General features: G+C 42.6%; 2 protein-coding genes across 5 annotated transcripts; one reads left to right on the forward strand and one right to left on the reverse strand.

Annotated features, from left to right (window-relative positions):
• Positions 1-61: 61 nt before the first annotated feature.
• Positions 62-22,684, reverse strand: tnrc6ba (trinucleotide repeat containing adaptor 6Ba). Of its 3 annotated transcripts, none has more exons than XM_085283819.1 (22): positions 22,403-22,684; positions 20,694-20,783; positions 20,064-20,085; positions 19,290-19,727; positions 15,760-18,678; positions 12,340-12,504; positions 11,928-12,124; positions 11,381-11,455; positions 11,026-11,232; positions 10,705-10,824; positions 10,379-10,504; positions 9,124-9,294; positions 8,534-8,656; positions 8,208-8,397; positions 7,844-8,011; positions 7,590-7,736; positions 5,827-5,970; positions 5,059-5,151; positions 4,414-4,617; positions 4,051-4,118; positions 3,058-3,197; positions 62-2,500 (listed from the first exon to the last, which is right to left on the reverse strand). In XM_085283819.1, exons 2-22 carry the CDS (start codon positions 20,748-20,750, stop codon positions 1,933-1,935), a joined length of 6,342 nt encoding a protein of 2,113 aa, XP_085139945.1. In that variant the 5' UTR covers positions 20,751-20,783; positions 22,403-22,684; the 3' UTR covers positions 62-1,932. The 3 variants fall into 3 exon arrangements, with proteins under 3 accessions (XP_085139945.1, XP_085139946.1, XP_085139947.1); XM_085283820.1 differs by lacking the exon at positions 22,403-22,684 and adding an exon at positions 21,794-22,267; XM_085283821.1 differs by lacking the exon at positions 10,705-10,824.
• LOC146568070 (uncharacterized) lies at positions 21,724-27,234 on the forward strand. Of its 2 annotated transcripts, XM_085283825.1 has the most exons (8): positions 21,724-21,851; positions 22,853-23,001; positions 23,080-23,289; positions 23,405-23,587; positions 26,223-26,354; positions 26,499-26,603; positions 26,686-26,815; positions 26,947-27,234. In XM_085283825.1, exons 2-8 carry the CDS (start codon positions 22,854-22,856, stop codon positions 27,005-27,007), a joined length of 969 nt encoding a protein of 322 aa, XP_085139951.1. In that variant the 5' UTR covers positions 21,724-21,851; position 22,853; the 3' UTR covers positions 27,008-27,234. The 2 variants fall into 2 exon arrangements, with proteins under 2 accessions (XP_085139951.1, XP_085139952.1); XM_085283826.1 differs by lacking the exon at positions 21,724-21,851 and having other exon boundaries at positions 22,693-23,001; positions 26,686-26,835.

A 27,234-nucleotide genomic window follows, 5' to 3' on the forward strand; every position in this document is an offset into this window, starting at 1 on the left:
ATGCCACCCTCGACTTCTCAAGAAAACTACTCAGAGGCACAAAGTGAAAAAAAGACAGTGCTTCAATTCAACCTTTATTATCTTGTTCTTTTCTGCTTTAAATTAATTTCCTCTCCTTTTATGTAACATCTGAAACAAAGGAAAACATCCTGAACAGGAGTGATAATAAAGACTGACTTAATTTAAACTGATACATAATAAAAAGAAACACAGTAAAACATAAAATGTCTTTAACGTGTCTGTAAAACACTGTTTCCAGCTCAGCTTGGTATGGTAAGATGTGGCATCTTAATAAAAATGCCTTCGGTTGGTTGCTTCGTCTTAAAAACAAAATATTCTCTTATTGCATTTAAAAGAAAAATATATATAAACGGAAACAAAAAGCGACTAAAAACACAACTTAGGAGACAAATGCAATAGTGCCAATGTTTTTGAACTTTTTAGCTATCACAACATCCAGTCAAGCACGCAAAAATGTGTGTGTACACACACACACACACACACACACACACACACACACACAGTCTTTCTCTCAAATGTAAGCTGTCAGATTTACATCTATTCACTTCCCTGACTGGAGAAGATCAGTGTTCAAAGGCAAGCACGCACGCACACACATGAATCTCTCATGGACAAGAAAAAAGAAAAAAAGGAAAATAAACATTCAATGTTGCAGCAATAACACAGACACTCCCGATATAATTGTCATCATAATCACATCCTTCTCCATTCGGTCGTAACTGTCAACACTCAGTTCATGCACACACAGGCAGGCAGGAGGGCACCTTGTACAGCGAGTAAATATGTGATCATAGTCACCATTACATCATGACAATATATAATAACCAACTTGATTTCTTGAGTAAGAAAAAATACAATAGCGAGGTCAGTGTTTGAAGGGCAAATAAGAGGACATCTCTGGATTTCCACTGTTTTTTTCCACACATTTCTCATTTCTTCTAAAACAGAAAACAAACTGATAAACAACCAACGCACATCGACAAGGAGATACAATTTTGCTTGTCAAATATAAGAGCAGTGTGTAACTGATGAAAAGGTGTGACGACGCTGTTGACATGGAGGGTGGGTGGCCGCTGGGTGTTAGCCAAGGCCACTGCTGCTGTAACATTTAATTGTTCTTTAAGGTCTATGTAGTTGTGTTGTAGCTCTGTTTCAAACATGGAGGGATTTGTGGAAGGATGCGTCAACAACAAACCCAGAGGCATATAGTGCAAGTTTGGCTAATGTTGTTTTTTTTGTTTTGTGTTTTTTCCACCCTGGGTCCCATAGTGATGGCATATTCCCACCAATGTAGACGTGTCGGTACCTACTAAAAAGACTCTTTCCTTTTGCGCATCTCAAACGTTGCTGATCGTCCATTTGACTCAGTAGTGTGGCGCTGTCCCAGATTTTTTATAAAGTCCCGATCCTTCCCACTCTTAAGCTTCCAAAAGTGGGAACTCCGAAGTACGCCAGCCAGGTCTAAGAGGGCTCAGTCTGCATGTCTGACTTTTGAGATTTGACCATTAAATAGCAATATAAAATTAAAAAAAGTGGCACACTAAAAACAGCAATAGCTAAACTTGTTGACGTGTAGGACTCTGGCTGAGCCTGTCTACAGTGCATGCCTGAGTGATTGGGTCTCTGAATGCAGGTGTGTGGTCTGAAGTACAAAGACAAAGAGCTATCCAGTTACGTCCTAAAGAGTTTAATGGATTTCACCTTTTTCCCCCGGTTCAAGTTTTACTGTTGTCTTCATTTAAAGTTAGGCGGTTTAATGTCTGTGTGAAAGTAATGTGTGCATGTAGCTTGTGTGTAGTATGACTGTTGAGTGTCTATGTTGGATGACCAGTGTAGCTTTTTTTTCTCCACGTCAATGCAGAGCATGACGTGTTTCACCTTAGGTGTAAAACGTGTGTGTCAGCTGGCCCCTCAGATAGAGTCGCCCCCCCCGCCCAGGAGGTCCCCTGGAAGCAGCGAGGCGGGGCTGCCCATCTGGTGACGATCCTCAAGCGCCGGAGAAGCCCAGAGGCTACTGCTGGGGTACCCTGTCCCCCCCATCCCACCCACACTTCCCCACAGACCCTGCCTTCCGGCCTCCACACCTCCGGCCCCACCTATCCCGGTGCCGTTGGTGCTCCATTGGGTGAAAATGCCCAATCCGGGCCCCTGGGTGGCAGACTGGTCCGACGAGCTGCCTGTGCTTTCTAGACTTTGCCATGCAGAACTGGAAGACCCAGCTCCTCCATTTCCTGCCCCTCCGACTGTGGAAGCTCCATCTACTCCTCCTACCCCACCGTTTCCTCCTGCTCCACCTCTTTCACAGCTTCCTCCGTTACTGTTAGCCCCAACTATGGAGGCTGCTGTAGGCCCGGAGCCTTGGGAGCCGGCTGCAGCTCCTCCGCTTCCTGCTCCTCCAGCCTGGGAATGTGCAATGTAGCGAGCCACATCTTCCTCACTCATAAACTCCGCTAAGATGGTTGTGTTACCCAAAACACACCTGGGGTAAACAGAAAGTCCGTCATACACTTGTAATGAATGAAGGGCCTCAAAAGGCTTTTCAGCCTCAAAATGAACTGCAAACGAAAGTTTAACACTCAGTTTGTGATGTATAGTCTACACAACTGTGAAACACACAAAGTGAAACTATACCAGAATATGGTTTGCTACACATCACGTTTGCGAGCAAGTGAAAATGACTAGGCTTGTTCTTTCTGCAGGATCCAGATCACCTCTAAACTTCAGAACTTTATTGTAAAAACAACACTTAATGGTTTAACACTTTTCCAGGGATCAGTAACAGGGATCTTTGCAACTCTTGAAAGTCAAGCGTTATGATATTTTACAGAGAAAATGCTCAATTATGAAACAAACTAGGACAATATAATGCTGACCTTTAGATTTACTGGTAGATGGTTTTTTGTTGACGGTGAATAAAGGCAAGCTAGCCATTTGCTACCACTTCTAGTCAACATATTAAGCTAAGCCAAGATGCTACGTTAGTTTCTTTTACTTTAAGATTTACTTTAAAAAGATGTTATCAAAATAATTCCTTACATGTGAAGTGCACTCTGAGCCTTGGCTGCCTCTTGTCTGGAGCTGTAGCGAATCAGAGCAGTGCCCTGGGTCAGGCCAAGGTGAAAGGTCAACAACGGCCCGTGCTGCATGCAGATGGTTCTCAGAGTGGATCCATCAATCTGTAGTAAAAAAAAAAAAAAAAAAAACAAGCAGACGAAAGATCTTAAAAGGACAGTAATAGGTTAAGATGTCAAACAGACTGGGATTTTTAAATGTGCTATGTTTCAAACACTGAAACACAGCACTGCCAAAATCAGGGGCAACCATGATGGACCTTCACTGCAGTTTCAGGCTGTCTAAGTAGATTCTGTTGGGCTGGCTATAGAGATAGGTGGTGATTTCTGCGGTTCATAGAGAATCATGTAAGTCTGGATAATAATCACAGGTCTGTTTGGTGTGTCACAAGCATTTAGCTCCAGCTAAGATAGCTTTGGGGATCACTAGACCTTACAAGGTGTGCTTCCACAACAGCACCACACCAAGAATTAAGGAAGGCAACAGAGATGGTGATCATGAGGCCTTTAAAAAAATATATATAACTAAATAAATAAATAAATAAAACATTTGTTTAAAGATGCTTTAGGTGGTCAATACTGGACTCCATGTTCAGCAGAGAAATTTAGTTCAATTTTATTTATGCAGCACCAAATCACAACTGTTGCCTCAAAGCACTTTAAGTTAAAGACTCTACAACAATACAGATTACTTAGAGGACTCAGTTCTACTTGTTCAGGCACATGATCAGGATTGGACGAGAGACCTCTCTGATCTGGCCTGGGAGTGGGAGTGCTAGAGATACCCCAAGAGGAGGTGGAGGAGGCTGCTTTAGCCTCAGCTCCCACTGCCGCTAATACAAATGTGAAATGGACTAATCAGTTTGAATTAATTAATAAATAGTTTTATTTGTTTTCTTCTCTGCATTTTGAGAAATTCTTTTTCTGCAGATCTGCCTGAATGTGTGTGTTTGTGTACCTGTGGCGTGAGGTTGCTGAGCACCAACCAGCAGGTTTCTCGAGAGCTGCCGTCACTCCAGGTCGAGCCTGCACAGAAAAGAAACCGAGGAGAAAAGTGGTCTTAGTAACAGGAGTCATCCATGGAGTGTCACTTTATTTTTCCTCCCAGTTTCTCAAAATAAATGATGAACAACTTTCCCACTGCATGAACTGAGCCTCACTTAATCTTCCAAATGAAATATAAATGGATTCTTTAGCTCAAAATAACACTTTCAGTAATCAAAGACATTTTTTTTTTAAATCTCCTGACTAAACATTTTTAAAAATTACTGCGTTCAAAGACAAAAACCAAAACAACATGAAAAATTAGTCACAGCGTTACCAGTGCTGTTTGAGCCACTACTCCAGCTGCGGGCAGCCAATCGAGGGGCTCCTCCTGACCAAGGGGAAGGCGATGGCTGCTTTTGACTGGCTAGGCCTGGAGGTGGGCGGGATAACTGGGTCTGGCTGCTGCCACGACTGGCTTTCCAAGACTTAGGTCCAATGGGCTCTGGGGGCCAGCTGGTCTTGTATTCTGTGTACTTTGCTGTAGGAGACAAAAGGACACAGGCAAGACGGAGACTTTAAAATATCTGCAGACAGTGGATTAATGTAAGGAGCAACACATATATTCCATATTCTTTTAACTGGTTCATTACAAAGCTACTCCCTGATGTCCATGGTTTTCCAGGACTAGAATTTTCTAACATATTTAAGTGCCGTCCAGATTTCACTGCAAATTATCCAAGTATCTGCAGAATAACATTTAAACCTGAATCTGTTAAAATTGTGACCTTCAAAGCAATCAAATCCAATTCAAATGTATATTGGAAATTCTTTCACCGCTTCATTTACTTTCTCTTCTTGTAGAGTTTATTAAAAACCCGACAATTCACTATTACCAGAAATTATGAAGCAAAAATACAAACGTAGATAAATTAACCAAAAGCCTAGAAGGAAGATGGTATATATTCATGTGTATGGTTACCTGAGTTGTGTGCGTTGTTGAGAGGACTGTCTGAGGCACTGTAGGGCCAGGCACCAGGTGAAGGCAGCAAGGTGTTGAGAGGAGGGGTGGAATCTGCATACAAAGATAGTGAGAACCATAAAATGAATGATCATAAACGATGCAAAAACAGCCTCCATGAGTAACATATGTAGAGCTAAAGTTGCACCTTTCCAATGTCAAACTGCTTTTTATACATGCCAAGTGAACATCAGCAAAATTTGGAAAACAACATATGAATCCAATGAAGATTAATTTTCTATTTCATGTCATAAAGCGCTGAATCACCACAAAAGTGACACTCATGACACTTTTTATACCAAAGTTACAACAACATCCTGGAAAAAACCCAGTGACTCTCTCCGACTATGAAATCAATCACAGTGGAGGAAAACAAAACCTTCCTTTTAAACCTTTAGGAAAGCCATTAGTTTCAGTTTTAAGCACTTGTTTCCAATTAGTCAGATAAGGGAAAACACAAGAGGGAAAAATCTGTGTCAGCAGGCTGCGACCAAGTTTACTGTGAAAACAAACCCACTTGCACTGGCAGTAAAAACACTGATCTATGTGAAAAAACTAAATTGAACGTCTCATACCTGCTCAGTAATGCAGATGAGATGAAAAATATAATTTTGGACTGCGCCACTGTGCAAAAAGGAGCCACAACTCCCTGTTTATATCTTTACTTGGTAGCAAAATATGAGGAGTGGTATCCATAAGAGTATCGGGTGTCGACACGCAAATGCTAACCTGTATTGTCTTGTAACAATTGGTGCTCTGTATCATTGAGAGTGGGTGGCACTGTGTTTCCCATCATGCTCCCTGGGGTCATGTAGGGGTCAGACTCAGGGTCAACACGGTCAATTCCTTTCCATGGCACACCAGGCTGGAACTCTAAAGAAAAAACAAACATGTGGTCCGTTAAAGCCTGAAAAGCCTAAACTTTAACCCTACAGGCTTAAAGAGGACATGAAACAGCACAATTTAGTTGGTTTTACACGAAATTAAGAGTTGTTCTTTTTTTCTGTTCATAGTAAATTACAAGTGGTTAGCTTATTACAGAGGGGAAGAAAGACAAATTAACAGGTAGTTGGCAGAAGATGGCGCTGACAGATGATTTGACAAGTTACCTTTGACACCTTATGGTTTATGTTTTCAAGCCAGTAAGCATGAAAGACATTTATGACAAAAAATTGCTCAAATAACAATTGGTGCTATACGGAGGTGTAGAGAGGTTGAGAAACACCACCTTATACAGGTATGGTAACTGCACAGGGATGCCACCCTAGCTCTACCCACCCTTACCAGATACTCTGCTGTGAGAGGGATATTTTGGGAGAAGCAACATGCTCGCTTTGTGAAGTCTGTGTGGAGACAGCCAACAGCAGGTACACTTATGCTAACAATAGCTTGGCTTTAGTTGAAGATGTCGAACTAAACTGACATTTTTTTAAAAGTTGCTCATTTTAAGCTGAAAATCACATCCACAGATGTTGTTTCAAGTGTTCAAAACTAGTATACCTGCTAGTTAGTAAGCTACTTTGCAAACTTGCAGTAATTGGCAATTAAGTCAGGAGCACAGACTCTAAAGTGACCATTGGGTAACCGCTATTAGTTAAACGGCTAAATTCACATATAAGACTATTTTAAGACTTCGATTTTGTTGAAACAGAAGCTTTACTGTCCTCCTGAAATGTTGTTTGGTGTTGTGAATGTCATCTACTTTTCATGTGGACAGCTGGCAGTGACAGTGATGAAAATAAAATGTAACAAAATTAAGCATTGTGGTTATTCTTTTCACAATCATTTACTGAGTGTAGTCTATTAGAATCATGCTGAGTACAATGATCAAACTTAATTTTTTTGGCTTTTATTAATACTAATTAATTACTGTTTATAGCACTACCCGGCCATCTCCTTACAGCGCACAGCTAATTCTTGTGTTAGCTGGCCAGGTGGGACAATCTGTACACCTAACAAGGCAAAATTAAACAGAGGGGCCAGCCTTAGACTTCAGCTTGTTAGTCTGAGCCACCCTTTTCTGCACACAGTCCTCATTTATAAAGTGCTCTATAAACTCTAGCATGATGGCTAATGGGTAGATTCTCCCATTTCAGCTCAGCTGGCATCAACAAAGAACCACTTAAGAGAAAAGAGAAAAACTCATTGCTGTACTGAAGTGACCCCCTTAAAGTACTTTTTAGTTTTGGTTTCCTTGTTTTCCACTGGGTTAATGGTTCTGTCACTGTTTAGCTGACATAAACCAATGGTGGGCTATTAACAGCAACCAACCAACACAGTGATGTCACTGATGTCAAGATTTGCTCTAACAACTAACTTAAAACACTGAATTTTTAAATCTAGTTTCATAGACTGATAATGTATGACAGCTTTTTTTTTAAAGCAGGTGTCTATGATTAAAATTAGAGGTAATACATGTTGTGTTTCACGTCCTCGTTACATATAGTGCACAAATTTGATAATCATCATCTTGATTTAAGGTAGTCACTAACCAGGGGGCCAGCTTGGTGTGGAGGCAGGCTTGGCACACATCTTGTTGCCAGGGGTGCGATGCCAACTGTCACTCAGCCCTTCTCCAACCATCATGTCATACTGCGCATATGGTGAGCCCCCTGGCATCTTTATGGGGGTGACAGGACCTGGTAGGTAGGAAGAGAGCGATCACAGTAAGATGCGACTTCACAGCTAATCTTAACCCTTTCTGCCTGCACTATGAAATTACTTTCAAAAAAAGTTATAATCTCACCATTTTTATGAAACGCATTCTCAGATGAGGAAGTGTCTGGAGAACAGTTTCCCTCCATCATCCACTTGAAACGGGACTGCTGACCCCCTAGGTCCTTCATGGCTCCAGGCCCCCCCACCACAGAGCCACCCAGGTCCAGACCTGTAAGGTTCACCCCAGATCCAAACCCTGAAGAGAAATATTACAAAGGTTATTTTGTTTTAACACATATGTAGTAAAGTGAATCCACAGCTGCCATAAAACAAAAAACAAAAAAAACCAACCTACACTACATTCAGTTAATTTCAAAATTAAAAAATGTTTCAGTTTCATTGTTGAAACAACAGTTTTAGGACATTTTTTTATTTAAAAAGTAATTGTTTACCAGAGTATGGTCCTAGATTTTTTTGGTGCAGGTCAGCCACAGATGGTGCCAGGCCTGGGTGGGACATGGGATCAGCCACAGGCAGTTTAGGACCCCCTCCTCCACCATGGTGGGAGGGGGATAGTTTGGAGCTGCTGCTTAACCCCCCGACCTGCCTCTGCTGCTGGAGCACCGCCATAATCCTGGCCAGCTGAGATGATATAACAAAAAACAAGAACAATCATTGAAGAGGTGGAAGTAAAAAACAAAAACAAAACAAAACAAGAAGAGAGAAGTGTGTGTGTGTGTGTGTGTGTGTGTGTGTGTGTGTGTGTGTGTGTGTATACCTGCTGAGGGTCAGTCTGCTGACGTGTGTTTGGTGTGAACTTCCTCTGGTTTTGCAGTAGCTGCTGCTGCTGCTGCTGTTGTTGTTGCGGCTGCTGCTGCTGTTGGAGGAGGAGCTGACAAGCCTGAATGGACATTAAAAAAGATGCAAAAGGACGTGAGATCGCAACATAAAGAAAAAAGAATTAAGAGCAATATTTTTGGAAGTTCACTGTACAAGCCAGAAAAAAAAGAGAAAAAGTTTGCTTCAAGACCAGTTTTAGGTCACATTTTGTTTTGCATCCTTCACACTGCAAAAGTATTTGAATGGATTTTACGGTTTCAGTGTTATAACAAAAAAAATTAATTTCCTTCTAGCTATTTGGCTACATAATTTCATATATATGCTGACTGTGTCACACAAATTATGCATGAAAATTAGTCACACATATGAGAAAGTAACAATCAGAGGGAATGACGCCTTGGTAACGGTGGTGTACGAAAAGTACAGATCAGATTCTCCAGTGGCTGCGTACAGCCTTGCCTATGCCCTTAGCAGATGTGTGCTGGAGCCCTGCAGTAGCCTTCAGAGACATATAATGCTGCTTCTCACCAGCTGAAACTGGATGTGGGGTGGGTAGATGCTGCTGAGCATTGCAATATGCTGGGGGGACAGCTGCGGAGGGAACACACCTCCCCCAACTCCTGCCACCCCTCCCACACCACCAACTCCCCCCATGTTTCCACTGGGAGGGGGCATCTGCTTCAGCACAGAGCCTGGCACCTAGAGACAGACAGCAGACGGGCACACCTGTTACCAAAGAAACATTTTGCTTTCCTGTAACTATAAGCAAGTACATTAGCTTCTTCCTGATCAACATTCAATCCCTTTATCTCATCAGTTGGTGACAGAGATGCACTGACTGAAAGCTTCATGAAATCTTTTCCAGTCTGAAACACTGATTTTTTTTTTTTTTGGTAAAAACTAAAACTGACTACATACATAATATTTCTAACTTTTAAAAGAAATTGTAATGTATGGCCATATTAAAATATTAACCATTTACTAACTCTTATAGTCTCGCTAAGTGCAGGGTGTTACAAGGCTTTTGATCGCTTTCACTTAAATGAGAATGTTAAGCAAGAGTTGCTTATTGTAAAAAATGAGAGATGACTGGACACCAACCAAGTCTACAGACAGATCAGCAGATCTATGAACAAGAGGAATGATGTATGCTACATTAGCATATTACTTTTTACTTAAGACTCATTAAGTAATTACATAAGTAATGTATGTATCCATGTATGTATGTATTCTAACCGTACTAAACTGAGCAATGCCAGAAAATGCAGGGCTCTAGAATATGAGTATTTTGTTACATAACACCAGCTACAAGGCAAATCTGGCTTACAAAGAAAAGTACAGCCTTTACAGTTTCCAAGTTGAAATCATTCTGCATTTGTATCAGCTACATCCGATATAAACAATAAAAACAACATGGCACAAAATGAGAATGGTTTAATGTATGACGCAGATGTCAAACTAAATTTACACCACATAGCCCACTTTGATCTTCAAGTGGGCTAGATCAGTTACTCTCCCCTTTCTAATAGAGTAAAGACATTTAAGTAAACATTTAGTGCCTGAAATGTCTTAATATAAGAAGATGAAGTACAATTTCAAAAACAGGTCTCAGTTTTTCTAAATAATAAATGTGAAAACTTACAGAATAAGTTCTGGTAGCTCATTGCCAAGACTATCCAATATTTAAAACAATAATAATAAACTTTTATCGTAGATAGTGGAAAAACAGGAACTTTTCTGTCATTTAAATTTAAATCTATTAAATAAAAAAAAATTTTAATACCTGAGGTGACAGGAACTGATGAGGCACTTGCGCTCGTATCCCTGGTGACTGGTTTATCTGCGGGATACTTGGCTGATGTCTGGACTGAGCCATTCCTCCACTACTGCCAAAGATATTGTGACCAGCCTGCGATCAAACACAGAAAATTAAATGTCAGATGACCTACAGTGGAGGATGGAGTATGTGAAAATCTTAAAAAATTAAGCCGAATGTGACAGAAGGTGGATGTAAAACTTTTCATATTTATGAACATCTAATGAAAACAGAAGATTTATACAAGGACTTTAAAGACATTAGGGCAGAAACAAAAGGAGTGATTATCTTACTTGTCTAAAGGGGATAGAGTGGTTGAAGAGGGAATGGGGCTTGTAGACAGAGGGTGGAGAGTACAGAGAGCAAGGACCCTCCTCCCCAAGGCACCCATCCTGATTGATCAAAGGCAATGTCTGTCACAGTGACAGCCAGTGGAAGACCAGTTTTGGTGGTATATTATGGTGTAGGGGAAGTTTGAGGAAAGGAGAAATGAGGCAAATGGAACAGGCAGGAAGAAAAGGTAGAATCACAAGAGGAAAAAATTATGATAAAAGACAACATGTTATCTAGACATGAAAGACACGAGATACAAAGACATGGTAATGAGGCATCACCTTGTCATAATAAGCCCCAGCATCCCCAGGTGCTGCCTCTTTGGAACCAGGAGGACGATAAGACACCCCCACACCTCCTCCTCTTCCTCCCTTCCTCATGTCTCCATTGTAATCAGTCATTCCCATGCCTCTTTTATCCATCTCTATTTTCTTCTCCTGGATAGAACCTGAAGTTGGGTCAATGTTTGGGCCACTGGGATCATCATTCTGTCCAACAAAGAAACCCAATTTCACCATCATGAGCACTGCTTTTAACACTCACTGCACAGAACACTATAACGTGTCAAATGTAATTTATGTTAATTTTTAGTATGAATTCCTACCACAACAAGAAGTAAGAACGTTTCTATCTTACCATCAACCCCATGTTAGAGAACTGTCTGTTAATGGGGCCCATCCATGACTCTCCTCCACCAGCTTTCAATTGGCCCTAAGAGACAAATACAAGGAGAGCAAAGGAAATGACTTTAAAGATTTTTTTTGTTATAAGAATTCACAATAAAAGCATTCCAATTGTGGGACTAATTCACGTAAGTATGTTTACTCGCCTCTGTCAGTGCGCCCCAGGGCAGCTGTGGCTACAATGTAGCTTGCCATCACCAGTGTGTGAATGGGTGGATGACTGAATGTAGTGTAAAGTGCTTTGTGGTCCATAAGGACTAAGTAAAGGGCTATACAAATACAGGCCATTTACCATTTATTTTATCTCTCCTAAGGAATGTTGACAAGACTAAATGATGGCTAAATAAATATATTAAAAAAAAAAAAAAAATCATGAAATTACTTCAAATAATTTAATTGTTTTTTTTTTAATAAAACAGAACCTGTTAAGGACATCTGTCCTTCCACTTAATAATTGATTTTTCCTTTACAGAGATCAATTTTCCCCAACAGTAACCCACCTTACTGCTGGGCTTCTTCCCACTGTGGCTCTGACCCCAGCCACCATTGCTTCCCTGTCCCCAAGATGACCCACTTCCCTGGGAGCCAGTACTATTCCACATGCCGCCACCTTCCTCCTCATCCTCCCAGCTTGGGTTACGTGATGCTGCCACAGGGCTCTCTTTGTTCCCCCAGCCATCTTGCATAGTCTTTGAACCTGCAGAATAAAAGTTACAAGCCATTATCAGATTATGATTAAAGCCATTAGAAAATGACATTTATATAAATACAAACACTTTAGTTGTGTGTCTACTGCATCATGCATCATAACAAAACCCGGTACAACCAATGCAAACCTCAAAATCAGACTGTATGACTAACACTTGCGATTCATTTCAAAGACGTGGTTTCGTTTAAAACTGATTTTCTGACCAGATTTGATGGGATTTGAAGAAGGGTTTCCCCAGCATGTTGTCTTTCCTCCAGCATCATCAGGGTCTCCCCAACCAGTCGGAGCATCACTAGGCTTCCCCCAAGCTGCTGTGCCATTGTCTACTGTAGGACTAGTTGGGGAAGTGCTCCCCCAGCCTGATGGACCTGCAGATACACATGGGCATGGTTAAGGTGAGAAACAAGAAAGAGGCTTCTTTTAATCAATGTTTATTTGTTTGTTTTTACAGGGGAAGTAAAAAAATAAGAGTCTACACAAAGGACACTTCTTTGAACAGTTCATGGCTTCATGTGGTCTGGCTCACTGATCCAAAAATCAAAGTGTTTTGTCTGCAACCATACTGGCTTCCGCTATCAGTCAGCAATGACGCTTCACTGCTACTGTGGTTCCACAGTCACGACTGCAAAAACGTCAAGCTGCTGCTTGGTTGACTACTTTCCCATGGCTGAGCTGCTATCTTATAACACTAAACTTCAGTGATGACCTATATAACAGTTGCTCTAGCTGTCCCATTAAAACTGCACATTCAACAGTGGATTTCTGATTTGTTCACTTCATTCAAACAGTGATTTTTGGTGGCAAACTTCAGCTTCTTCAAATTGCTGTTTAAGCAATGAACAAATATCAATTTATACAAAGCAATTATACAGAAAACTGTTTTGTTTTGATTTCAGTACATTTAACATAATATCCTTGTGTTTAACCACAAGAAAATCTTACTAACCAATGGGATCACTTTTATTCCAAAAAAGATAAAAATAAATCATAGCACAAATCAGACCTTTCTCATTTTCACATTACAATGTGTAACAATGTATAAGGTGTGAACGAGTTCAGCAACTCTGGCTATAAAAAAGACAACAAAAACAAAACAAAAACAAAAAACAAAACAAAAAAACAACCAACAATACCTGATCTAGTTCACCTAGACACAATGCTTTCAAAGGAAGAAATGTTTCATCACTCATCTAAAGTGAAAACAATGCATTCAGATTAACTGTATCGGCTTTATCTGATCTAAAGTGGTCTGACCTCCACTTCAAGACTTCACTGCAACAAGGCAACACTTCCTGCACAGAAACCCTGCTTGTGAACCACTTGAGAGTTTAAAATCCTCCAGTGTATACAAAATGGTCACCATTCAATTTAAATTTGGGGAAAGATAAAAGTCAAAGGGAACAAAAATCTGGTGAGTCGAGTGGGTGGTGATCAACAATGATGACTGGTATGCACGTGTGCCAGTGTACAAAGACACAAACTAAAGTTAAAGTGGTTTGTGCCAAATGCATTTCCTCAGATTAAAGGCTTTTTCACACCGGGTGCGTAAAATCTATATGAATATTTTTCTGCATTAAAAATATTTTTCAGGCTCGCCCATTCTTAATGCAGCCAATCACAACAATTATGTATTTTCACTGATATGGAAATAGGGCTGCTCGATTATGGCAAAAATGATAATCACGATTATTTTCACTGAAATTGAGATCACGATTATTTGACGATATTTATTTAACCCTTTAAGACCTACTATAGAACCAAGTCCACCAGAGCTTATATATATATATATTATATTTTTACATGCTGTAGTGCCATTTGTGGGAGCATTTCAAGTTGCTATACATCAATACAACTGTTATAGCCCATATTTTAATAATATGTATGCATTAAGTCCATAGTAATTACATAAATTGCAAAAAAGTGCAATAAACTACAAAAAAAAATTGAAAATCGCTTTTGTTTTGTTTACATATATTTCTACTTGGAGAAATTTAAGAGGCTTATCCCTCAAAACTTTAAAAACAATAAAGTTGCAAAAAATTGTTTACAACAACAGGAAATTTATTTTGAGTGTCTTCATAGTTTTATTTTGGAGATACAGCAATTTTTATATACTGCAGGAAAAACAAAAAACAATCCTATGATGCAAATTTGCAAAGAAACCAGCATGTGCATCATTTCACTGTGGGAAGTGTTACGAACAGCTGATCGGAACGGCAAAGCGTGTTTCTGGAATATTATGTTTTTGTTCCTGCAAGCGCTTTTTATGCAATTTTTGCAAAGCTATATGTGGAACGAAACCGTGACCGAGGACAAGCTGATGGCATCAGATGTAAGTACAACTCCTCCGGTTTCATATGCAAAACAAATTATTGCGCTAGCTTACACGGTTCAGGTTCTACAGGGATTTAAAAATACTTACGCAAAACGGAGCGTGCTGCTCTGACCGGCTTTAAAGGGTTAACAATGACTTTAAAAAAATAATATAACATAGTGTGCAACACCACTGAAGTTTTTTTTTTTTTTACCTCTCTTTTCAACCAACAGCAGTCACTCTCCAAATAACTTCTGCTTAGCTTTCCGAGCTTCCCTCGGGTCCTCTTAATCAGCGGTCTCCAACCTTTTTTGCGCCACGGACCGGTTTATGCCCGACAATATTTTCCACGGACCGGCCTTTAAGGTGTCGCGGATAAATGAGGGAGGGGCTAATAATCGGCTCAGTCATTTTTAATGATCGTTGAAAGCCCAGATCGTAATCGTGATTAATTGAGCAGCCCTATATGGAAATAATAAAATGATACCATTTTACCTCAGACACACAGCTAAACACACTCGGCTCTCTGAAATTGTGTTCCCAACTCTGCCAAGAAGTGTTCAAACTCGCCTATGACATCCTTTCATACGTAAGAAAGCCGTGATACATCTTCAACTCCTGGATCAAACCATGAAATTCTCCCTACTCCTGCCTTCCTGTGAGAACTGGATGAACCAAGAATTTGTTTCTTCATTTTCTTGTTTATAAACATCAGGACCAGCTCTTCATCACTTCATGTCAACCTCATTTTTTATTTCAGTCTTTAAAAAAAGAATTCTACAAAAATGCAACGCGCTTGGTGTGTATACAGGTTATTTGGCTGGTTCTGATCCGTAGAATTCTGAATTTCGCATTGTTTTTTTGCGCAGCACGTTCAGTGAGTAATGTCTTTACGCAGACTTGAGTCTGACCCTGAGGGAGACTAATTCAAAATGCACAAATAATAAACAGTGACAGAAATGATAAGCATGCGGCAGGTTGCATTCAGGTTTGAAAACTATAACTATACCACTAAAAAGTCCTGTTTGGAATCTGAGGCCAGCTATGATTACCAGCAATGATTCTCAATATCTAGGACAGATCAGTTTCCTCCATAAGTTTATCACTGCTCTTTGAGTACACTTTGACATGATGGCGGAAATGCAAACAGTCAGATAAAAGAAATTAACAGAGGTGAACAGGGAGACGAACTGGAACAAGAAATTGATAAAAAAAAAAATTATCAGGTATTGTTGTGGATTTGTATGGGTTGAGTTATGGAACTTATGATTACACCCTGGTTAGTTAAATTAAATTCCTAATAACTTACCCATAGCGGAAGACTTCCCAGGTCCAGTGTTGAAGTCTCTGTTACCTCCAAGTGCTGCAGTCTGCCTGCTGGGCTGCTGCTGCACTGGAGGTCCCTGCTGTTGCTGTTGCTGCTGCTGTTGCTGCTGCTGCTGTTGCTGCTGCTGTTGCTGCTGCTGGGCCTGGGCCTGGGCCGGGCCCTGGGCCTGGCCCTGGACTGCATGACCACTGTTCTTATCCCACAGGTTGACCGGTTTGTAATGATCTGGGTCTCCCCATGCTGATGTTCCATCATCTACTTCATTCTTCCGGCTTATGGACTGCGGCGAGGGTTCCTCCCAGCCGCTTGGTTCAGATCCACTTCCATCTCCTCCAGGGACACCAGGGATGGGCCCTGAAGTCCAGCCTGAGCTTTGGTTCTGATTCTGGGCTTGAGAGATGAGTTTCCTCCCCCCACCCCCTTGCATAGCCCCTTGGTCCATTGCTTGGTGCAGCTGTGGATGCTGTGATTGTTGCTGTTGCAGTTGTGCCTGTGGGCCTGTGATGGAGCCCGACTGGCTGTTTGGCATCTGGTGCATTTTGTTTCCTCCACTCCAACTTTGTTGGGGTTTGGACCCCATGCCTCCAACAACACCAATACCCCCTCCTCCACTTCCTCCACCACCTGTACCCCCTGCCCCCCAGGTCCTCCGGGGAGCACTTTCACCCCAGTCTCCCCACCCACCCACACCTAAATCCCCACCTGAGTGCCCTCCTCCATTCTTCCTCTCATCTCCCCACCCTCCTCCACCACTGTTTAATTTGGAGTCTTGCTCTCCCCAATTCTTACCTACCCCAGCCTTCTGTTCTGATCCCCACCCACCCCCTCCATTCCCACCCATGTCTTTCCACCCTCCTGTCCCTTTTTCATCCTGACTTCTTCCCCAGCATCCAGTCACAGAGTCACTTTGTTTCCCAAGATCACCCCATCCTCCTTTTTCTCCTCTACTATTGCCTCTGTATTCATCACTACCCCAACCTGTGGCTTCCTGGCAATCCCCAGCCCCCATCCCTCCTCCACCCCAGCCTGTAGCTTTCCCCTGTTGGCTAGGGCCTGGCACTACCCCTGACCCTATAACAGGTCCAGTTGGAGTCACTGGCCCAGATTGTGATACGCCAATATTTCTCATGTTGGGGCCGATAGGTGGTGGGGCTCTCCCAGACAAAGAAGCCCCACTACTGCTACTGTTGCTGCTGCTCTCCCAGCCCTCACCAGAGGACCCAGTGGATGGAACCAGGGAAGGGCTGACCCCTGGAGTCACAGAATCAGTGCTTAAGGTCCTAGGTCCACTAGAATATTGAGAAGGACCACCGAGAGAAGGTGGATGTTTTGATGTAGCTGATGAGGATCCACCTTTACTCTGTCCTGCATGTTTATCAATGTTCCATTCTGTGTTTTGGCGGATCTGTGTCTGGCCCCAGCCTGTGTTAGACAGGACCCGAGGATCCAGATCAGAGCGATTTAGCAGGCTCTGTAAGGCAGCTTCTGCATCAACTGCCTGCCGACGTGGTCGGCTGCTATTAGGCGCGCCCCCACTTCTAGAATTTCCACCACTGGACGACGATCCTCCTTGTCCTCCTACACCCTCACCCCATTCTCCCGTTTCACTCTCTCCTTTCTGATTGTCCCAGGCTCTGGTAGTAGTGGTGGCTGTTGAGGAAGAGGAGGAAGCAGTGGGCGGGTTCCCTGCTGTGCTGCCTCCACTACTGCTGCTGTTACTGCTGCAGGCTCCACTCATTCCCTCACCTCCTGGATTCGGTCCACCAACCCCACCAGAGTTTCCACCCCACTCACTACCAGAAATCCCTCTTTCACCACCATCTCCCGATAACCCCCACCCTCCCTGAGATACCCCAGAGGTTTGAGTCATGTTGCCCCCATTTCCAGCACTACCCCAAACATTAACCCCACTTGTGGAACTTGGATAACCCCAACCTGAAGTCCCATTATCCCCTTCTGCAGCTCCAAATACCCCCGTGCAAGTTCCTCCACTCTCCCAACCATCAGTCCTTGAGGCACCCTTTTTGGAGTTAGCTGCAGGGTAAGAAGGCTGGCCTCTCCATGAGGAGACAAGGCTGTGCTCTTCACTCATCCCACTTCCTCCCGCACCATGGTCCATTCCTCCCCCTATCCCTTCTCCCCCCGCAATTTTTGGTCCCGCTGATTTACTATCCCAATTCCCTCCACCCATTTCTCTGTCTCTGGATGGCATTTGGTGAAGTTGGTGCTGATGGGTGTTTGATTGATTCACAGATAAAGATGGGTGACCCCCCAGGACACCGGCTGCCCCTAGGGAAGCAGAGTTGTTGGCAGACCCGCCAGGGCCCTGATGGTGAAAGGAAGACTGACCTCCTTCACCTACAGCAGCGGGGCCATCCTGCTGCACCAGTGCAGGCCAGGCTGAAGGGTTGGCATTTGGATTGAAGTTGGCACCTGGAATCCCACTGCTGCCATCAACGGAGCCACTGGCATCATGGCTCCCTGGCACAGCGGGGGCTTTGGAAAGTGAGGAGGACTGTTGTAGCAGAGGCCCAGCTGCAGTTACTGCAATACCTCCTCCAAGATGACCCTGGGAGGCAGCCGTCACCCACGCTGAACTGCTGGACGACTGCATACATTCATTGGGCAAAGAGAACGAGGAAGTGGGTGAGGATTGGTTGCCAGAGGCACTAATGCTATTCACAGGCATTCCGTTGTTGCCGCTGCTCCCTCCATCACTGCCAGCAATACTAGGCCACTCCTCTAGGTCATTGCCATCAACAATCACCTTCTCCCTGCCCTGAGAGGAGGCCTGGCTGCCTGAGCTTGCCACCCACATGGAATTTGCATAATTAGAAGTAGTAGTAGAAGCAGCAACTGATGATGAGGTGAGAGCCAATGAGGAGGCTGCTGTGCCGGAATCTGTAAAAGTAAATCCCACAAAAGAGCAACTTTAGACTCTTCATCAGTTAAAAAAACAAAACAAAAAAAGAACAAAAAACATTAAATAATGCAGTAAATGACCTGTGCTTTGACAGAGCTATGTAACGCTTGCGGATCAGACAGTGCTTTACAACAGCGGTTTCCAAACATGCAGAGACACACCAGGTGGAGCTTCAAATGTTTACATTTGCTCCAAATGTTTGAGTCAGTCACATCAGACAGGAAACAATTCTGAGAATTCACAGTGAGGAAGCAGACATCTTCTCTGCTCTGTTCACACATGGCCAAGGTAGCACCCTTGACTAATAATACAAACAATACTGGTTTAATCACCCATCTCCTGTTTTCTGCTATGTGAGAAAACCATCTAGATTATGCATTAACTTGATTTTCCTGACATTTCCCAGAATTAATGTGTGACAATAGCCTCTATTTCACAAACACATCACAGGTTGCAGGCCTTCAATGCTTGCCTTTTTCAAATGACTCTTTAGCAAGCAGACAGGAGACTCTACACCAAAAACACCACCCTGTGATTAGTTGACAAACCCGCTTTAATACTTGTGACCAACAGCATTGTTAACACTTACCTGAAACAGCAGCCATGTTTGCATTGGGGCCATCTCCTCCCACCCCCCCTCCCAGCAGCATGGAGGACAGTGGCGGCTGACCCCTCTTCAGTAGCACTTTATGGTCCTGCTGGCAGCGGAATCGTGGCGGCACTTCTCTCGGCATGTAGCGCGGTGGCTGCTGAGGCGCCTGAGCTCCGCCTCCGCTACTTGCACTGCTGTTTCCAGCAACACTGGAGCCGCCAGCGGTGGAGGAAGAACTGGTGGTGGAGGTGGGCTGTCCGTTGGCCACTGCCAGGCGCTTGGCATTGTTGCCGCCCTGTGATGGGGTGGCAGCACTGCCAGGGCCTGAGGTGGCTGGAGATGGGGAGGCAGAGGGGGTGGGTCCAGGGCTGGGGGAGGCAGAGCTGCTCTGGGTAGCAGAAGACTGGGCAGAAGCCGGCTTAGTCAAGTCTGGCACTACAAGAAGAGCAAGGAGGTGAGAGAGGTATTTGTTTAAGCAGGTGCATTTTAAGAATGCAAGTTTTATTTACTTCAAATGTAACCTCTAATCAAGCATTTGCCAGAAATGGATAACAAACTGGACTATAAAACAAAGAAATCGCTGATGCAGATGAATGTGCTCTCGTTTAAAAATTAAAAAATGCATCAAGTGTTGTCCAACACATTATTAAGCTAGAGAAATAATGTTACTGTGACTGTGATGCCATCACAATCTTTTTAGACATAAAAATATTTAGGAGCAAACTAATATTTATATCAAACTCCATAAAAATACATCACTGTGCTGCTTACCTTTGTTTTTTTGCTCTGCAACCTAAAATGAAGAGAAGCAGAAAGTCGTGTTAAAATTTAGTTTGTTTTTTGTTTCTTTTTGAGCCAGACAAAGAAAGGAAACTGTTTTTTTTTTATATTATTAGTCTTTCACTATTCACATAATCTGTCAACATTTAGTCCTCACAAAATTAATGTAACATCTAAGGACATTTAAGGACAAGAGATTTCATTGCAACAAGTTCAACAGCTGCAGTGTTGACTGCAACTCCATAGCTTCAGGAAGCCCAAATTAGCCAAGATCATGAATCAGGTATCTTGTCAAACATAGTTAAATTGTATATACGTGTATACCAAAAATCTGAAATGGCATAATGTAAGATCAAAAATTCAAAATCCAAACTAAATGCTGTTGTTGAACCCACTGACTTAATGTGACAGTTCAAATGTGTCCACCTGAGATAAGAGAGCACACTGAAGTCACTTTAATAGAACCATACATATATCCATGCAGAACTGCCATTTTAAATGATATGGGTGAATGTGCACATATTTTACTGCCTGCATACTGTGTCAAGATACAAACGTTCATTTGAATTTGAGAATATCTGTCCTAGAGGACATGAAATCTGGTAATACAAACACACTCACCTTCTGAGAGGCTTCCCTTTTCCTTTTTTCGTCTTTTTTCCTTTTCTTGTCTTCCATGAACTACTGCTCCTGTCCTGATGCTCCTTTCTTCTGTAGAAAAAATAGCAGGCTATTCAAAATTGTAATTTTGTATCAACTATATTAGAACAAGCAACAGTTTGTTTTCATATTTTCTAGATTTTTCCTGTAAACCAAATTTATTCAAGGGAAAAAAAAAGAAAACATTTAATTCTAACTCCATATCAGATACAATCTCTGTCACTACACTTCCACTGGACAATTGGATAAATGGACCTTTAGGTCCTGTAGGTCCAATCAGTTAAGCTTGATTGACTGGACCTACATATCCAGGAACCCATAACAGAAACTGAAAGTTTGAAATCTAGATTTGTTTTTGAGACAGTGTGCTGGCAGTTACAAACCCAGAATCATACTCTTTACTGGCTTTAAATAAATAAAATAAGAATAATAAAAAAAGCAGATTTCAGCTACAGCAAAGAGTGCATTGTCATTAGGATTCCCCATAGCTCCTCTATGATCCCTAGAGCAGGATGGATGTCAGGGACAAGCTAAACATGGTATTGTTAGATTTTTCAGTTTGAAGATGGAACAGCTGAGCTATACTACGATTTTTAAAAGAAACGAATGGTTTATACTGTTTATTTAACAGGGTGATAGAAATGTCATTCATTTCTATTAGAGCGGAACCAGGGAAGCGCCCGTAAATGCGCAAAATGTAAATCATGTATGCATTACAATATGGCAATAACCGCAACATTAGCATGTCTGGGTTCATGTTAGCACGTTAAAACACAAGTCGTTAGTTTTCTCCTTTAAAGGGGCTCGTTTAAAGAAAAACCCAAGCAATCTGGTATGCTCCGGCTGCCTCGGTCTTATGTTGGTTTCGTTTTTGCTTCGTGTCGTTAACACTTCCATAAAGCAGGATTCCTACATTTGGGGACAGCGACTTGTCATCGTCCTTGAAGCATTTATGATCTCAGGCCAGAAGTATCAGAAAGCCAGATATCATCACGATGTTATTTCAATCTGTCAGATCTGCAGTATAGTAAACCTTATCCAGCAGCTTATGCGTGACATACCTGTCAACGTTATTCCAAGCTCACCAGCATTCGGCAGCTAGCCCCACAGCACAAAAAGGTTTGAGTTTTGAGCTTAAATGGAAAGGCATATTCAAAAACCGAAGACACGGGTGAATAAATCCGCTTTAGCTGAAATAGTCAGACACATTCATCCTCGCCCCTTCAGGTTTACACAAGCGGCAAGTTCAGCAGCTGCTGCTAATAAAATATTTCGTCGAGGCTAACGTTAAGGAGGGGTTCAGACTAAAATACGTGGACACGGTGCACAGCAGACATTAACGAGTTCAAACCAACGCAAGTTCAGTAACTGCTCTATTAAGTGTACACAACGTTCTTGAACAGCAAACACATAAGAGGGCCAAATACCCAGCTCAGCTAACGCAGTGCCAAAAATACAGCTAAAACGGCGCTAATGCTACCGAACATTAGCCAGATAAGCTAAGGTAGCATTATCCAGTGACAGCAGCAATTACAAGTAGCCAGGTTAATGGCGCTAGCTTGGTTTGCAAGCGCCGTGGCATGGCATTCCATTAAGATGCAGCCCACTCGCATGCATTCAAACAACGTCCCAGTGCAACGCCGAGAAATGTAAAAAATTCACCCACTTACCTCGGGAATCACATATGAAGATACGCTAGCGTGCTAGCTAGCTTAGCTAAAGTGCTTCAGTGCGATTTTTTTCTAGCTTTTTGAGGCATTCGTCGAGGCTACAAGAACAGCGACGCCTGAGCGGAGAATCAAGTAAAGTGTCAGAAAATGAAAATACACGCGTAATAACGTACTGGTTCGTGAGCACTACCGTTATAATAGTGTAAACCCTAATGTGCAGAAGAATTTAAATTCAAAGCGCTGTGGAGTCAGTCGGGTGACGGGCGGCCATTTTGCTGCTCAGCATGAAGCGTCTCCAATGACCAGCCTGTAGCAGCTGCGTGGAAGCCCTCTGACTGGCTGGCTTCTGCCTGGAGGGATGCATAAAACAGGCTATTTGACCTCCATAAACTTCTGACAGTCAACTTATTGCTTATTTCGTAAGGGCTGCTTACAACTTTCTCTTCATAGCATGAGTCAGAGAAAAAGGGGAACGAGGAAAAGGAAAAACGAGGATGCCTCTGCAGGAGTAAAGGAGGGCGAGGACACCGAGGAGAGAGGACACAGGAAGAACATCCGCGCAACTAAGAAGTACATTGGAGCTCATGTTGGCATTCAAGGTAGGGCCTAATGTCGTCTTCTTGGAACCCTTTAAGATAAACACACTTACTTACACTTGTGTGACGTCACGTCCACAGGTGGGATATGGAAAGCCGTGGAGTCCTGTACAGAGATGGGTGGCAGCAGTTTCGCCCTGTTCCTGGGCTCCCAGCGATCGTGGAAGAGGCCTGCATTGGACCATACAGCTGCAGCAAAGTTTCAGGAGCTGTGTTCCCAACAGGGGTTTGACCCAGCTCATATCTTGCCTCATGGTTCCTACCTGATGAACTGTGGATCTCCTAAAGAGGGTCCGTCAGACACTGATTATTGTCTACCATTCCTTTCATGCCTAGTTATCTCTTATTATACTTTGCAGAATTATTCTCCGTTTTGGTCTAACCTGCATGCCATGTTTTCAACTAGATGTGTTTGAAAAGAGCCAGGCCATGCTGGTGGACGAGCTCAGCCGCTGCAACCTCCTGGGTCTCAGCCTCTATAACTTCCACCCCGGCTCCTCCCTGGGTACCATCACCACTGAGCAGTGTGTGGACAAGATTGCGAGCGCCATCAATTATGCTCACCAGCAAACACCATCAGTGGTTACAGGTACAGAGGGCCGCCAGAGCACCTGAAACAACCAGCAGTGTGTATCTACCTTGTAGTCATTGCCTTTTTGATGAAACCCATATGCAGAGACACTGCCAGAGGTAATAATAAAACTCATAGACTCCATCTAAAAGATGGACATAGGTTCCCAGTCTGAAAAGTGAAGCCAGTGCATTCTTTCTAATAACCAACAGGGGGCAGCAACTCTGGTTGCAGAAATTGTGGTTTCACGAATAAGACAACTGAAAATTCCAAGTTCCCAGTCGAAACTTTTTTGTGGAACGCCCCTTCAGCTCTGATTTCCCACTTGGAAAATTGAAGCAGACCAACATGCCCTGAGTTAGCAATCCAAGATGGCGGCACTGAACATAAAAAGCAATAAAACTATAAACGTTTAATCTGTACTGCCACTGTACAGAGCACTGATCAGGCTAAAGAAAAGTATTAGCCATTATTGTCAGTGAAACCTGACTGGCTCCACCTGACAAAGAACCAAAACAAATCCTGTTTTTCCCAGCTTTTTCTAGAACGGCGGCACTCCAGAGATCTGATATCCGAGTACGCGGGTATGACTCTCTGACTCTGATCTCTGACCTCAGCAGGCACTATACCAGTGGGTTTATAGCTGGTTTGAAGTCTTATTTAAATACAGCATGAAGTTCATATTATAGAAAATGCATATGAAGGAGCACAAAATTGGGTCGACCTTAGTGTGGGCCTGTGGCAAGTAACTACCGTATGAACTTGCTCACCTGGTTTTCAAAACAGAAAGAACCCAATAGCATAGCAACAAAGCTCAGCCAGAGGTTTCATAACAAGACTTTACTAATTAATGACGCCATAGTGATTGTATCCATCTTTTATAAACCATATGTCATAAAGCACTTCTTTATTGTATTTGGTTCTAAATCCTGTGCTGTCCAGCAGAGGACTATAAATCATTGCCGTAAAGGTCAGTAGCTGCTCTGGCATACTGTAAACCAATTAGCAGTGCATGTCAATCTTACTAAATGTCCTATCCTCCCCGTTTCTAAAAGATGAGTTTTTAAGCCAAAGTACAAAAGGGAGATAAACAATGTAGCAAAGAACCAGTTGTCAAAAACTCAGTGATTTATGCCTTAATACACAAAAGTGCTCCATCAAGCCTGTGTGGGTGGGCAGGGAAAGGTGTATGTATGTTTTTGTGTACACTCCAGTTATACATCTGGTCTCTGGTGAATACATATTACCGAAAGGCTTGACTAAACAGATATGCCTTTTGCAGACTTTTTAAAAGGAATCTACTGAATCTGCAAACCTTTAGAGTGGAGGCAGCACATTCCACACCAGCAAAGCCTACAAAAACGTGATCACCCAGAGGACTGTTTGTGGCGGCGCTTGTAGCATAGAGGTAGTAGAGTCAGGTCGGAGTTTTTCTAACACAAGAATCCAAAGAATCCCTACACAAAATATAACTTCATGTTGTTAAGCTTTCTGTTAGTGGACTAAGTCTCTTTATATATAGTTATTCTATACACTCAGTAAAACCTTTATTAGATAATCCATGCTACTGTGGGGCTGGACCCACTTTTGCCTTTAGAACTGCCTTAATACCATTTGAGTACAGTACCAACAATAAAGAAAATTCAGACCCTACCATCCAAACTCATCAGACCAAGTAATGTTTCTCCACTCTCCTGTTGTGTAGTTTTGGTGAGCTGATTTTAACCGTATCCTCAGTTTTCTACTCTTAGCTCAGAGGAGTGGGACCCATTCTGGTCTTCTGCTGTTGTAGCCCATCTACTTCAAGATTTGATGTGTTTTGTGTTTGTGCTCTTCTGCATATCATGGTTGTAACAAGTGGTTATTTAAATTACCTTTGCATGTCTATCATCTCAGAGCAGTCTTACCATTTTCCTCTGACTTCTGGCATCAACAAGGAATTGACACCCAATTGATATTTTTTCTTTTTTGGATGGTTCTCTGTAAACGATAGAAGTGGGAAAATCCTAGAAAATCATCAGTTTCTATAATATTTAGACCAGCCCAACCATGCGACATTCCAGGTCACTTAAATTGTTTTAATTCTCCCTGCATTGAGTTGCTGCCATGTGACTAATTAGATGCATATCTAATGAAGTGCCTGATGACTGGATTTTGATGCCTATCAACAGGAATGATGTTTGCATGGCACGTCTGTTAAATACAAAGCCATTTGAACTTTGCTTGACATTTTAATGTTAACGAAAGTTTGACATAAATGCCAGTGCAACTTTCAGTGGTTGGAGCTGTCACCTCCCATCAAGAAAGTCTGGGGTTCGACCCTGCTGATTGACTGGGTGCTCTCGCTCTCCAACTTTCTCCCACAGTACAAAGGTATGATGTCATGTTAGCTGTTCTGCGTTTGATAGGTTTAGATGTGAGCATAGGTAGCACATTGTGTGGCGTGATGGACGCAACCAAGAGTGTACCTGGGCCTTTTACTTGTTGACACCTGGGGTAAACCGTACAGCAGAATACAACAGCAAAAGCTGCGTTCAGACTCTGTTTGAAGAGATAACGACAGAGAAATATTACAAATGTATGAGTGTGTCATATTAAAAACCTTTTTTATTCTTTCTTTGTCTCTCGCTCTCCGGGCTTTCTGTGTGGTCAGTGTTAGAGAACATGAGTGGCCAAGGCAGTACGGTGGGCGGCAAGTTTTGTGAGCTAAAGAGCATCATAGACAGAGTGCGAGACCAGACCAGAGTAGGAGTATGTCTGGATACCTGCCATGCATTTGCAGCAGGTGAGTGAAACCTGATAGCAGCCTGTTAACCTCAAATTTGTTTTCTGTCCAACAGGGCTGTGATACCTTAAAATATTCAACCTGGCATAAGACCTGAGAGTTTCTTTCTGTGCTCAATTGTTGTTTTATGTCTCGTCTTGGGAGGATACGACCTTGCTGCAGAGGGAGGCGTGAAGGCCATGCTGGATGAGTTTGACCAAGAAGTGGGGCTCCACTACCTCAAGGCCATTCATCTTAATGACTCCAAAGGTATAGCCAGGGCATAGAGACAGAAAAATCACACATGCAAGTCTCTAGTTGTCTTTCCTTATTCTTTCTGTGTAACCTGAAGGTAAACTTGGCTGTAACCTGGATCGGCATGAAGATATCGGTAAAGGTCACATTGGAATCTCTGCATTTCAAGAAATTGTCAATGAGCCCAGGCTGGACAACGTCCCTCTGATCCTGGAGACACCCGGACGGTGAGATGGTTGTAGAAACTGTGGGTTTGTTTGTTGTATATGGTAATGTATTTTATTCATTTCCAAAACAGGAGCTGCTCATCCTTTTTTCAGGTTCCTCTTTAACATGGCTGCTATGTTCTTCCCCACAGGCCTGGATTTGAATACGCTGAGCAGATTGATCTTCTCCATTCCCTGTGTGAGAAAAAGTGAGAAAAGCACTACTGATGAGTCGGCACTGATAAACTGAACTCTGCAAACGCACTGTTAGCTGTGAAGAGAAGAGTTGTTTTTTTGTCTAGTACCAAAGTGGAGGAGTGACCTGTTGTGTTATCTCTAAACACGGTCATATTATTAGTCGTTCACCACATGAACAGTTTCTCCAAATTACAAACTTCGTCTTTGAATGCGAGTTAAATAAAGGTGATGTTGGAAGTTTT

The sequence above is a fragment of the Mchenga conophoros genome, linkage group LG8, assembly GCF_057382185.1.
Source record: "Mchenga conophoros isolate Kocher_MC1m ecotype Shallow Benthic linkage group LG8, M_conophoros_male_GT1.1, whole genome shotgun sequence".
Taxonomy (NCBI): Eukaryota; Metazoa; Chordata; class Actinopteri; order Cichliformes; family Cichlidae; genus Mchenga; species Mchenga conophoros.